Consider the following 15809-nt stretch of genomic DNA (forward strand, 5'->3'; position numbering starts at 1 on the left):
CATTACTGCTTCACGGCAGAAATAAGCGCCGATGTGGCACCCATAATCTAGCCGGCATCCTGTGCAAAGGAGCCTCCCACTGGTTTACGGATGAGAATTTTTTTATAATCGAGCAACATTTTAACAAACAAAAAGACCGTATAAATACGCTCAAAGCTCTAAGGAAGCTTCCCAATTAGTCGACAGCGTGCAACGTTGGCACTATCCGAATTCAGTGATGGTATGGTGGGGGTAAAGTAATCAAAACATCGGCACAAGCGTATCAAGATGCCATTCTTGAGAAGGTAGTAAAGCCCCTTATCATCTTTAAATACCAAGAATGGCCGTCTTGGTTGGAAACGGACGTTTCGGACTCCATCAGAGCTGAATACTGGCCGTCGTCTAGTCCCGGTCTTAATCCGCTGGATTATGAGTTATGTCAGTTTTAGAGAGTACGGCTTGCTCTAAACGCCATGATAATTTGGAGCCTCTTAAATAATTCGTACGATTGGCAGTGAAGAATTTTCCCATGGAAAGAGTGCGTGCTGCTATTGATAACTGGCCTCAACGTTCAAAGGACTGTATTTCAGTCAATGGACTTCCACGTTGGAATTTTTGCTGCTACGAAACAACAGGTATGAATTCTTTATGAAATGCCTTTTGTTGGACTTAAATTTTCCGAACATTTACTACTGTAATTTATATTTTTTTGACACCATCAGAAAGTAGATATTTCAACAAACAAAAAGCCCCCAAACTTTTTGAAAAATGCTGATACTTTCACGTCAGAATTTTCGATTGAAAATTAGGGTGCTTTTTTGATATTAAGTTAAAATAAGGCGAAAAAATAAATATTTTAAATCAAATAAATTACAGTGTATTTGGGACATAATAAGGTAAGTTTTCACCAAATTTCGTAGAAAAAAATTTTTTTTTGAAAAAGATATAAACAAAAAACCAAAAACTTGGTTTTTTGAATTTTTCACCTAAATTTTGAGGTTATGTGAAAAAAGTGTAATTACAGAAGTTGTAGATCTCTTTATTATCTACAACTTTTCTAATTAACTTTTTGCCATAGGACTTGTAGTTTTGCCAGAAATCGAGATAAACCGTTTTTTACCCTAAAACACCCTCCCCCCCCCTTTTTCACTTCCCGACCTCAGATCGCCCGTAATTTATTTTTCCCTTAATTTTTGTTATATTCTCGTCCTTTTCCAATGGGTTTCATCCTACTGTAATTTTTATTGGTTTCAAAAATTATCGACCCTGATCTAATAAGTCAAAGTGTATTAAAACTTAGGTACTACAAATTAATTTAATAATTACTTAAATTGTATAACATTTCCAGAGCGACACATATCAGCAAATTGATGGCTGTCGGAAGTGATCTAGCGTCATTGAGGTAGATCTCGAGATGTCAGCTGACCCTTCTAAACACTAATGTAACAAGTATTTCCTCCTGGAACGTCGATGTCCATATGAAGATATATTACAATATAAATATCTTATAGCACTTAATGCGTGTGTTTGTTTCCTCTCCATATTCATATAGGTACATACAAGCTGTATGATCGGACACAAAGGTACTTGTATGTAACAATGTTGTCGTTAAATATCAATGAACGTGACAAATACAGTTGAATTGATCATTATAGCTCTAGCTTATAGCTTCAATATTTTATATAGTACCAACTTTTACCCGCGACCTCGTCCGCGTGGAATACTTACTTGGCGCAGTATTTTTTTTATTTTTTTAGGATACTTTTCAAGTAATACCCACAAACTGTTCTTTTTTCGCTGGTGACCGCGCTCTATTATGAAACAGAGGATATCTCTTGTCATTGTGGACAGTCTCTTTAATAGTTTATTTCTGCGAATTTTGATCTTCTATTTCAATGTTTATAAATTACTTCTTATCAAGTACCTAAATAGAACGTTTCATAGTTTTATCTCCGAAAATGAAGAATTCCCATGCAGACTTTCATCTCTTATTTCACCACTCCAGCCTTTTTTTTTACAAAAAATGGAAGCTTATGTCCTTTTCCAAGGTCTAGTCTATTTTTGTTCCATATATAATTAAAATCGAATTTGGAGTTAGGTGTGACAGCGTGACGTTGTTTGGACTTCAATACGAATTTTCATCCCCTATTTCATCCCTTAGATTTTAGAAACGCTAGACTGATTCATTTCTTATCAAGTGCCTGAATACAAAATTTTATGCTGCCTTTTCGATAATGATGAACATACATTATTTTTTCGGAATTAAAGGTAGCCTATGCCCTTTTCCAAGCTCAAGTCTATCTCTGTACTAAATTTCATCAGAATCGGTTCAGTGGTTTAGACGTGAAAACGTAACAAACAAACTTACATTCACATTTATTATATTAATTAGTAGGGTTGTATTTATACTTTTAAATTGCCAACAATATAATATTTGTAAATGCACAATGAGGTTTGCTTAATGCACAGTTATTCATTTTGTTTAATTACAAGACTACCCATACTATTAACTAAAGGCGCTCACAAAAACCACTTATCATAAAATATTCATGACGAAAATATGACAAGATTGACAAACATAGTAATTTCAATTTAACAAAATAAACAAAAAACATTTAAATTGAATTCGAGCGCAGTAACACGTTAACGAGATGGTGCGGTTTTGTTATGTTTGTAGTTTAGTCAACTGTACTAATTGGATACCTGGACATTGGCAAGAGATTAGGGAGTTAACTACGAGCCGTTATGTATCATTAATTTGTATGATAATCTGTGAACGCGAACTCAATGGTTGCCGCACATAGATGTATTATGAACCACTTATCAACCAATTACCAACTTGTATCAACTCCACCAAGTGAGCAAGTGGTCATCACCACCAGGTACGCTGCTGTGTGCTGTGCTGGTGTACTGCAACCTGGCCGTGATCCGAGCTCTGTACGCCATCACGGCGCCGCGAGCTGACGGGCCCGTGGTGCGCCGCGTCTCCAAGACCAGCTGCCGGCAGCGTCAGAGGAGCCAGCGCGGAGGCCCGCACCACAACGCCGCCACGGCCGAGGAGGTCGCCTTCAGCCGGCTCATGGCGACGCTCTCCGTGGTCTTCATGATATGCTGGTTGCCCCAGATGGTGAGTGTTCCAATGACATACTTGACAATATCGTTTTTTCAAAACGTCCCCAATTTGGTCGACAAATGTTCTACGAGTTCTCACGCGACCGACTTGCCCACACACACTTGCCTTATATATTTGATAAGTCATTCTTTCTTAGGTTATGAGTAAAGCAGCAGATTGTCATAAGCTAGATAAATTAATGGCTACATAAAAGTTCCAGATAAAACAGATTGCCTTTCACAATCACTGTATTTAATTTCTAGATGAATAAAATTATCTAGCAGATCGGTTTGGCAACCTCGCACTCAATAGTTAGTTAGAAGAAATGAAAATATTTACTAATACAAGCTTAATGGCTTTTAATGAAAATTTTATTTCATATTTCACAGTTTTCTTTTTGTATATATTTCTAAATAGCAATTCTAGAATGTTGTCCGCTTATAAATATATAATTGTACTCCGCCTCCATGTAACGAAATATGAGAATGTCATCTAATCAATTGTCATGAGCTTTTCATAATTGTCAATAAGTCATAACATAAACAAACCATGTCCCAAACATTATAGAATAGAAGCCAAAGCGGGGATTTTGGGATTTATTGGAGTGCGTCAGGATAACATAACAGGGAAAAACATGCACCTTGTGAAGTACTCTCAACATACCTGAGCCCTGTATTTAGAGTCGAACGTCTTAGAACAACTCGAGCGCTTCATATTGATGCAACGTAAGTTAATTAATTATATGCGTTAAAGTGTGCATTTTAACAATTAATCTAACAATTTAGCGTTACAGCGTTACATAAGGAAATCGGAAATTCAAAAGGTGTCAAACCAAAAATTTCAAACCGCCAGGTAAAGGCAATTCCTGCACAGAATTGTCATATTATGCGTCAGGATGACAAGGACATTGAGATAAACCGTCAGTATAATAATCTGACGCAATTACGTATTTCATGGTCACGATTTTCTTGTATTTTCAAAATCAGTCATAACTTCGGGTCACGCCCAAATCGTCAGTCTTCTAACCAGGAGCTACAATTACACTTCAGGGTTCACTTTACGTCTCCGCTCAATTAAGCGGTGTAAATGATTTTTTTTTTTCATATAATCTACCCCTTCGTTTGGCCAATCGAAGCGGTCAAACTCGAATCAAGCAAACAGACAGATTAATTTAATATTTTTTTCCGTTATCAGTAACACATGGGGTGCATGCTCTATTAATATCTGAAGTACTTGAGTATTTATTTGTGACTGCTTTTTTACTTTGTTGTACACGCACCAGTGACAGTTAACACATCATATCAACAATTTCTTTTTAGCATCTAATCTACACAAGCCAATAGGAGCCCACGACACTCGAGTAATTCCCTATTTAGTCTCTTGAGCTCCATTGAGAGATTATAGAAATCGACATTATTTTGTCAAACGCTTGTCATTCTGTCGGGCGATCCATTACGTAAGTATGATATCTGATACTACATCCATTCTTTACCTTACCTGCTAGATAACACTATCTATACATTGGGAACTGCAAATTATATCTGTATTCGAGGTAAGTAGCAAGTAGCCTATCAGGAACTTATCTGGACATTGTGAACAGCCCCTCAGTCCTACCATTAATACTTTTACAATAAAATCGGACTTCTTATTGTTATGCCAATCTGACAGGGACACAAGTATAACACCGTATCGCGTATTTTGAGATGACTTAGAACTTGGAGACTATGTATGTTATTAGAGACGCACTGCTATTAAACCGATATTTAAAGGATAAAGAAAGTAGTATAATAAAAGCAACCTCTTGAATGGTGTATCAAAGGGGATTCCAAAAATTTTATTTGCTGACGAAAAGCTTTTCACTATCGGGCAACATTTATCTAAAATTTGATGAAGTTGTTACTGATCCCTATATTATAATTAGGTATTCACTTGGTACTATGCAAACAAACACGGCAACAAATTATTAATATAAGAAAGGTCAACCATGAAAACCTGTCCAGTAGTTTTGCATGATTTTTATTGTTAGTTTTAATAGGAACAAATACTTGAATAGCAATATAAAGATCCATTTTTATAGATAAATTATAGATCACTTAGTTTTTAAGCGGCCGAACTAATATTATGACAATAATGTATAAATCGAGATTTAAAAACCTTTGTGCTTTGTACTCTTTATTAAACACGTTCCCTTTCGTCAAGCGGGAGGAAGTCCCGCTTGGTGTAATGTACTAGCGGACCCGACAGACAGTGTCCAGTACACACGTGTCGAATTTAACAAAAACATACGTAGGAGAATTATATGTCGACTGTATTGAGAATCTAAATCAATCTCAAATTCACTGGAACACACTAAAAAAATCATGTAAACCGGTCCAGCAATTTAGGAGGTAATTCAATTTGTACTAAGCCATCCTTGAATCCACTTGAACACACACAGAAAATTTCATTCAAATCGGTCCAGCCGTTCAGGAGGAGTTCACTGTCAACACACGTACAGAATAATTATATATTTAAAGATATTATTCCTATTAGCAATTCGTTTAAAAGCATCATAATAATACTATCAAAATCGAGCCACACTATCTATAATAATATAATAACCTATTCACCCTCCACAATTAGGTGAAAAAAGCGGATAAAAGGGGAAAAAAAATCATTATATCCTAAACTACGCAAAATCGTAGAACATACATAGGGGTGATTCGGATACTCATCACCATGAGGCAAATTCAAATTTTAGCTTTGAATTCGACAATGAAACGATAACAATTGATTAGTTGGCAGCTACCGGAGTGTTTAATATTCAGCGGACATCTTTATAGCCATCACCACAATCACCGACCAAACATCCCATTGTTCTGTTATTAATATGGATAACGAATTCATTCTAGTGTTGTTCACAAACAAACAAACGATCGGACACGTCCATAACGTATATGAGCGATAATAATAGAATTGTTATATTACTAACAATATTAATATTAGCTGACACGGTGCCGGCTCACACTTTACATTAATTCTCAGTTTTTAGCCACTGCTAAAAATAAAGATAAACCGTTTGTAAACATAACTCTACTAATATAAAATATTTTGTCAAAAACACATAAAATATTGAAACCAATAAAGACAAACACATATTTAAATTCTTTTGCTAGAGTTATCAAAAGAAACTAAAAACATTGGCAATATTTCGAACCAAACTGATAGTTAGGGACATGTATAGTATGGGGTGTATAGGGGTCGTCTTTCGTTAAACATTTTATATTCATTTAAAAAGGTTTTTAATTTAAATACTGGTGTTTTTATTTCCCATAATTTTAGTGAAGTTCATTTTGAAAATGGAATAAATATTTTTATTATTTACATTATTTTTGTGTTGATTTGTAAGAAATAAAACAATGGCGAATACAAATATATTTGATTACCAAACTTTATGAAGTTACATCAGTTCTTAATAGGCTTTTGTCATGGAGAGATGTTAGAATATTCACAAAAATATCTAATTGTGAAATACTTACGACATATTATTCTTGTTATACTTTTAGTTTAAATGTGAATTCTGAAAAAAAAATCTAAAATTAATTAGTTCATCGTTAACTTAAAATTTGGTACTACTCAGTAGGTACTTGTGAATTTTTTTTATGACAATAAGGGACGAGGCGAGCAGGACGTTGAGCTGATGTTAATTGATACGCCCTACCCATTACAATGCAGTGCCGCTCAGGATTCTTGAAAAACCCAAAAATTCTCAGTAGCCCTTCAATTTCGCTCGTCTCCTTGAGACATAAGATGTGAAGTCTCGTTTGCCCAGTAATTTCACTAGCTACGGCGCCCTTCAGACTTAAAACACAGTAATGCTTACACATTACTGCTTCACGGCAGAAATAGGCGCCGTTTTGATACCCATAATTTAGCCAGCATCCTGTGCAAAGGAGCCTTCCACTGGTGAAATAATAGAATATATTCTATCCAAAGTTATTTTTACTTTACGACATATTCAAGTGGAAAAATAAGTTTTTTCTTTTTTAAATTGAAATACCAAGATAATGTGTTAATAGTAGATTTTACAACGAGTGCACAAAACGAACCATTTTTATCCGACAGGCGAGGGCTGAAAGTAATGTCGAGGATAAAATGGTTTTGTGGACGAGTTATAAACTCTGCTTTTCATTTCGATTGCGAGGAACTAAAACAGTAGTATAACATAACATTTCTTTAATTAATATTCAAAGTAAAATTGAGATATTTTTCAAGAGACTTTGGCGGTAATTGCACAACTCTCTGTGCATTAATTTCCATAAGCGTATTAGGAGAGAGTGCTAAATCCTCTTCTTCACTGGGCATTTTTAACTATTTTAGCAAATTTGAAGAAATTAATAAATGCACAAAAACACAAACCTGTTTCCCGCCGCTTTTTTTTAATCTGCAACATTGATATTAGGCTTGGGCTCCAGACCTATACAGCCTACTATTGAATTAATTTGGTAATACGAGTATATATATTTTTTAATTAATTAAATAACCTACTGTATTTTAATTTAATTTTTAATATCTTTTATGTCTTACAAAAAACATGAGGCAAATAAATTACTTATTACAAATTCTATCACTGAACTTTTTATTGTGTTTGGCTGTATGGCTCATTTTCTTTGCCTTAATATAGATACATTTATGAGTAGATACTTTTGTGCACTTGTGCACAAAAATCGATTTTGTGCAGCCTATATCGTGCACAAATAAGCAATTTCAGAGCATGAGAAGTTGAAAAATATTTTCAGTCGTCTCCATAACTTCTATGATCATAAGTTTATTAATTTTTCCACTATTTTAACCTTAGATTTTGGGACGTCCCAACACCGTATTAGGGTTGAACTACAACTCGCGGCTATAACGGCTTTTGCAACGGTTTTGTTTGGGTAGGCACATAGACTAATCTAAATATTGTAAAACAAAATCGTAGAACCAAAACTATACTGAAAAACAACTTTCTTCTCACGATACTCAAATCACAACACAATAAATTGTTTCTCCTATCAATAGTAGAAAATATACATGTGTGTGTTTTAGATCTGCTAATAGTTTCATAAGATTCAATACTGTATACATTGGGTAGAGGCAAATATTATTTTGGCTTTTCATTTAAGCATTATGTGGAAGAAGTAAGTAACCGGACGGGTGCTGGAGAGGTTAACAGAACTGAGCTGACAACACAGAGGAGGTACCCAACTAACCAAAGACACTTATGTAATAGTACAAGTACATAGAGACACTTATTTACTTCTGAATACCAACAACTCACATGCCTGTGCTGGCCCTCACAGCGGTGGCAGCTGGTCTCCTAGACATGTACGGTGCAGCATGGCTTAAGGCCACGCGAGTGGCCTATGTATACGTCTCATGAGGCATTTATTTTTGGACCTCCATCTCGTCTTCTTACTAAATATGTTGTACTCAAACTTACTATTCACAGTTAACAAGTCGATGCATTTTAAATGGTGATAAAGGTCTCACCACAAAACCAGCTATGTATCCAACTATTTGCTGTATATATTCCCAAGCTTGGTTATGCTCTAGTAAACGAGATATTATGCCTTGATTTTCATCTAAGTTATCTTTTATATACCGTCACTTTCATTCTCATTTGCATCATCAGTCCGTGAAGATAGAGAAGTTGTATTAATACTATGCAGTGAAGAACACATCAAAATACTGACGTTATCTAGTGTTTCGTGTTCGTGTTCATTAGCACACAGTTTCCTGATTTCAACAATTTTAGTTCCATGTAGCACAACAATTTCCTTAATTCGTTCTCTGCATCCTCGATAACCTCGGATAGAATATCTATATTGTTGAAATCATAATTTGGTGCGTCGGCCTAAATAATAGTTTTATTAATAATAGCTGGCGCCTCTATCATCTCGCTTTTTGGTTTCATCGAGTTTTAAATCACAACAATTCTAAAGTAGTTTCAATTCGATAAAATAATACATATAAATATAATGCAATACATATAAATAGATTAATATAAAATAATATGAAATGTTATTGTCCCTATAATAAATAATAGATATAAATCATTTTTCGTACCTTTAAATTAACGAAATGAAAAGATACGACAAACGTTGGTATTGTATCTGCTAAGTTCACCTGACAACTATCTGTTGATAGTTGTCATATTGAAAACAAAAACAAAATGGCGCGTAACCTAAAATCGTGACGATTTCTTATAAAATTTCTCTCATGCGTTTTAAAAAGTTTTACTTCAAAACTATATACACACATAAACATCATATACATCAAAGACATCTATGTATACTACTAGACATGCTCTGTGGTCTTAATAATTGCTCACTGAGTTTCGGTTCTGGCGCCGCAACTCGTTTAGGCCACTGCGCCTATCCACTGTTTTGTAAGCCGTGAACGTTATTTTCAACAAACTAACACCGATTTTGTTTAAAGTGACCAATTGTCATTATTATTACATCTTTGTTTGCAAGACATATTCACCATCCATGCTCTGTTCCTGGTCGCCCGCGTGATCCAAAAGTGCGACACAATTGTTATTCCAAACTTCGTGTCTAGTAATATACATACGTCTTTGTATAGATGTGTGTATAACTACCGAGACTCGAACCCGGGGTCACTTACCATTGCGCTATATGGGTCGTCAACCTTATGGTAACAATATGCAGTAAATAATTTACATAACTCGAAGGCTACATCTTGTTTTAATTTATTTGTATTTTCTGGTAGGGCTCCGAACAGTGGCACTCCTATAAAGATGGCCATTGCCTATCATCATTAAGGTACTCGCATTAATTTGAGAGACAGTTCTAATTGAATGTATCCAATACAAAAGATGAAGTTAATAGACAATAACGAGCTATCAGTGAGGTGCTCGCGGGCGGCCCGGCGTCGTCTACTCACGAAACACATTCTGCTAATTGGCAATTTCATACAAATAACTTGTTAGAGCCGTAATTGTTTGGAGTCGCAATAATTCATTAACTCTACATCATTGAATTAAATTATATGTAATAAATCATTATAATAATCAATGTCGCAGATTCAATGAGCTAACTGAATTTTTAACTTTGTACACTTATATACATAACTATAACTCGTTGTAATATATTATTCAAAACAACAAGCCAGTGTCAATCTCTCTACGACTCTTGGGGAATAAAATGTAATGATTGTGCTGTGTCTGAACGAACTGAACAATTCTCATGTCACTTTGTCTTAGCAATCTTCTTTGACAGTTACACTTACGCCGCACTTGACAGAACTCGTTCCTCATTGACACGTACTAAAGCGTCTGCTACAGATTTATTGTCACTCTCATGGCGCCGAAAGAAGTTTACATCAAAAAACTACTCAAGTTGTGGTGATGCCGCGCCAACATCTCGATAGATGTAACTTGTGTCTTCTATAAGTCAGCGCGGTCTGGTTGTTGCTGTTGTCACCGGTGGATGTGCCATGGTCACCCTAACTACCCAACCGTAACTCGCTCGACGGGCTTGTATTTATTCTGATTATAACGTGAGCATTCGTGGCGGTAATCATATTGTAACAGAGAAAACCTTGGTCATATTACTTATTCAACAAAATGGAAACTACTCACCTACAGTCAAACCACCGGCAAAGAACACTAAAGATATTTATAATTATTGTTACACGTATACAGACGTACCTACGCTTCTAGGCGGTTATGCGAGAAATGTTTGACTCATCGTCCTCATCACGGCCGTATTGCTGTCGGCAGGTGACGTCAGCGCTGTACCTGGCGCTGGGCGCGCAGTACTGGCCGCGGCTGGAGCTGTTCAGCAAGCTGTCTGACGTGCTGATGCTGCTGCACTACGTGATCGACCCGCTCATCTACGTGCTCTCGCGCAAGGGGCGCCGCTGCTCCGTCGGCGCGCTGTGCCACGCCATCGCGCACTGCTTCAAGCGGGTTTGTACTTCGCACTTCACACTGCGGACGCCCAAACACACGACATTTTGACAACAATTTGTAACGTTATAAATGTGCCCATACTTGAAAATTTGCGGTAAAATATGAACAGCATGAGGTACATACACATATAATTCAAGGTTGAAGTGTCCGTTACCAACATTTTATTCCAAATTTTGAAGCTCTTGGACTTGGAATCATCATAAATTCAACACTTGTCTGTTACATAATATTATGGGTTAAAGTATGAAATTTGTACCAAAAAATTACTTCATTCTTTTTATTAATTTATCATATTTATTTCATGAAAATAATTATCTATACAGTGCTACCATCTAATAGGAAGGTCATTTATGTCTTTTCAATAGAACTGTGATGATCTAGATTCGACAAACTGTGTAAAAGTATTTTGTACTGCCTCCTGAGAAGAATACTTTTTATCACGTAGAAAATTGTCCAAATCACAGAATTTTCTAGAAAATGTCATAACCATAATGTTAACACCAGAAACAAACGACTAAGTCTAGTAAGTAAGACTTTGTTTGGGCGATGTATATGCTTTTACAACAAGATCCTAGAAAATGTTCAAAAAAATTATTATTTATAGGTAATTACAAATTTCAAAAGATTCGTTTAAAAACGTTTAGGTACGGTACGTGGTAAATGCTGTAACATTAATGACTTTCTTAATTATACCACTGATTGGGAATGGAACAACTGTCCTAAGGCTATTTAAATAGGTATCAAACATTGTAGAGAAATTTTATATACATAAAAGAAGCGGACTTTTTGCACCCGTTCTTCTGAAGTTTGGGGCAATCATTTTCGAATGGGCTTTAAATAACCAATTTGTGATTTTATATCACATATGTATTTTCATGATGAAGTGTCATCAAACTGAGTTTACTAAAACTCAGTTTTACGAAAACAAGTTTAAATGACAGTCTTCATCTCGTTTAAACACACAATAACTTTTGAAGTTAATGACGTAAACTGAGTTTACAATAGAATGTATCAAATACCTTTTATATTCTGATAATTAAACTGTCATCGATAAGTATGAACAAAATCAAAATTGTTAAATGTCAATATATCTATTACGATAACGACAGTGACAGCTGACAGATCTTGACCGCGATCTGAAAATATACTGCGTCCAAAATTCGTGTTCGGGCTTTAACTGTGTTTAGTTTGTGTTGGTGAAATGAGAATTGAATCTGTAAACCTATTTCCAGTCGTAAGCTTACTTCAAAGTGTTCTGATCGCGTTCTTCTTCAGTGACATAGGGGCTTAGAGAATCAGCTCCGACGATGAAGGGACAGGTGAGCTCGTGTGGTTCCTCGCGGTTAGGAGTTTTTTGGTAGTTTATAGATCGCCTTTTTATGGCACCAGAATATTATTATTTCCAGTATTATTGCATGTGTATGTTGTATAGTAATAATTTGCAAGTTGACAGTTGGAAGCCATAATAAGTGTTGGTATGTTGTTTCAGAAACATAAAACATCGACGGACTCGATGAAGACGTCCGCGTCGTGCTGCCCACAGGAGACGCTCATCATCAGCGACAGCTCCGGCGCTGAGCTGCGGCCGCTGCGGCCCGGAGCCGCCACCCTGCTCCACGTGGACGAATGAGGATACAACACATTTATAATACACCGCCTGTGACACACAAAATGCCTTCTTATACATTTGAAGAACTCCATTTTAATAATTTAAATAATATACAAATTAATAATTTAAATAATATCAATTTTTTACTCAAAGAAATATTTATTTTCATAAGAACATCTCAAATATTTCTTGATTTAAAATTAATATCGAGATAGAGTTAGATTCGACAATTTAGGTCCATTGAGGACTCGTAGAGACGAGAGAGTAGAACACACTTTCCCCTGGATACATTAAATTAATTAATAATAATCAATAAATTAATTAAATTAGAAATAGGTTTTAAATTGGTAACTAGCTTTCATATTATTATATTACCTACTAATATATTATGATCTACGGACTGTCACACGGGGACAAACATGAACGAAGATCGTTTTCTAGATATGATACCTGATGACAAACCAAACACGCCTTTTGAAGTGGATAACGTTTTATAAACTGATAAACGCCGGCTGCACGAACGAACGTTCCGTCTGGGCCGTGGGTGCGAGAGAGAGCGCCGAACAAGCGATAGAGAGGCACGATCGACCTTAGGGTTCGGCTTGCGACGCATCTTGTTCTTTGATTATTAAAAAAAAGTAGCATCGGTCGGCGAGTGCACTAACAATAGATTATGTTACAGATTTGACTAAACAATTATAATGACTTATATAAACGATCGTATAAAAAGGTGTTATCTTATGACGTTATCACGTAAAATGATCGTCCGTAAACCGACTTTAAAGACAACCATTTTTTTTAATTATTTATAGAATAGATAAACTACATGATACACTTTTATTTTCATACTATAGATACTTATTTAAAAATATAATTTTTATGATTTATATTTTCATAAAATTATGTGCTTAAGAAAAATAATAAAATCTAAGTACATTTTAATATAAGAATTATTAGAAAGTAGCATTTTACAATAATATGTTCCGGTGTGTAGTAATAAAACTAGGAGTAGTAACTTTCAACTATTTCGTCTACGAAGCGCCCAGATGTGCTCAAATACTGTAAAAAAAGCTTTCTCCCTTCAGCAATCACAAAAAACGGTTATTTACCAGGTTTTGTATGGGATTAGTTACTCAACACCTTTGCCTTTAAAATAAAAACAACATTGAGCCCCTATAGGATGTAGGCACAACTTAAACTGCTGTTGTTTTACAAATTAAGGTGAATTTTGCTGATAAAAATAAAAGTAGCTGCAGACAGCTAGGGTTTTGGAATTAACCCCCTACATGGGGTATTTTACTCGCTGAAATAGTTTATAGTTACTATTCCTAAAGTTTTATTACTACATACCGGAACACATTGTATAATTACCTAATTATAGAGTAGATAGTTGTCATAATAACTGCTTTTATGTCAGGACATTTATATTTCAGAAAATAAGAAAAAAAAACTGGGGTATATACCAACTAGTGATGTGTCAGAAAACCGAATTCGTAGAGAGGTAAATCCAAATATAACCAAATTGATACTGCTTGATTTAGATAAATAAATAGAGTACGATAATTGAGATCAGTACTAACTACTAAGCAGTGGCATCGCTAGTGTAGTGCTCTAATTTTTCATTAGATGTTATTCATTAATATAAACTAGATAAAATAATATTACAATATTAGATAACTATCATATTATAGAACATACTGTTTATACAGAGTATCTATATTGTATGGTTGGTACGATCAAATGAAGAGTGTGGGGCTCCGTCCAGGTACAAGCTGAATCTCGATTTGTGAGCAACGATTAATGGCATTTAATTGTAGAGTTAATTAATAATGTGTTGTAGAGTAATTTACAATCAAATTAATATTATTGGTATTATGAGGAGTTAGAAGTTCTCGTGATTTGTTTAGTGGAACCTTTATTTGACGGATCATCTAATTCTGGCCGCACTTCTTATAGATGAAACTAGAAGCTAAGCTGTTCAAATGTTATGTACGATGGCCATTAAGATATTTTTTAATTAAATAAAAATATATTGTTGCACAGTTTTAGTAAAATACAGTACAGTTCTACCAACATTAATTTTAACTTTAAAATATATTGCGTTTTTTAGTACCTAGTAAAACGGTAATAATGTTACGTAATGGTCAAATGTGGTGTTATTTTACATCGAATAGTTATATTTATATAGTGCTTCGGATCTTTTAATATTTTAAAGAATAAAATAAAAAATATATATCTATATAAACCAGATCTCTCAGAAGGCCTGAAGGGAAATAAAGAAAAAAAAAAGAAAAAACTGTTTTCTGAAGGTAGGCGCATAAAGAGAAAAGTTGTTATAGAGGTATTATGGTTTTATGAAGTAAAAACTTAATTAATTGGTGAATTAATAAAACAACAGTTGCACCAACGTTGTATTCGATTGTGATTGGTAGATGCTCAGAGTACAAATGTAGAATAAGTGTTAAGTGTAGTGTTGGTACCAACGTAGTACCCCACTACCTGCAACACAATTATTTAAATGTTAGAATTAAATAATAAAATTAGTTACCAGGACACACCGGCCAAATACACGTGAACGAATGCAAACTATATTAAACAATAATATAGTTTGCATTCGTTCACTTAAGCTATTCTATTTCTAAACAATTAAGCTATTCTATTAGATATGGTATATATACATATAAGTGTAATTATATGAAAACATAAGATGTCCAATTCCATTACTGAGTAGGTGCGTTTAATAGAGCCTGAACGGATATATAGGTACGGAAGCGAATGCTTTCCAACGAGCCGCATATTCACAACTATTGTTTAGTTGAATATTAAATTGGTTTTATGAGATGCTGTTTCTGTAATACAATTACTTAAAATATTTATACATACTACTGTAATTTTTGAAAAGTGAATGAAATATATTGTAATTAGGAAATACTTGATGTTTGATTTGTGAAACCCAACTCCCAAGAAACTTGTTACCTACGAACTACTACTGAAAAATATATTGTTTGTTAATATATAATTATTTGTTGTAAACATATTTCTCCTTTACTATCAACATCTATCTATCAAATTCATCCCAACTCAGTTGGGTTTCTTTTAACTTTGTTGATAGGAGAGCTCTGCTGAGAGAAGTTAAAAATTCAATTCCTTCA

The 15809-nt window shown here is 34.8% G+C and overlaps 1 protein-coding gene across 2 annotated transcripts in view; it reads left to right on the forward strand.

Moving 5' to 3' along the window:
* The window catches only part of LOC126977225 (prostaglandin E2 receptor EP3 subtype), a 51298-nt gene extending 35710 nt beyond the window's left edge, over positions 1-15588 (forward strand). For both annotated transcript variants that reach the window (XM_050825959.1, XM_050825951.1), the window contains exons 5-7: positions 2862-3106; positions 10857-11045; positions 12538-15588. In XM_050825959.1, the coding sequence (XP_050681916.1) occupies positions 2862-3106; positions 10857-11045; positions 12538-12678 (575 nt within the window). In that variant the 3' untranslated portion in view covers positions 12679-15588. The remainder of the gene's footprint in view (positions 1-2861; positions 3107-10856; positions 11046-12537) is intronic.
* Positions 15589-15809: the final 221 nt, after the last annotated feature.

The sequence above is a fragment of the Leptidea sinapis genome, chromosome 2 (genome assembly GCF_905404315.1).
Source record: "Leptidea sinapis chromosome 2, ilLepSina1.1, whole genome shotgun sequence".
Classification (NCBI taxonomy): Eukaryota; Metazoa; Arthropoda; class Insecta; order Lepidoptera; family Pieridae; genus Leptidea; species Leptidea sinapis.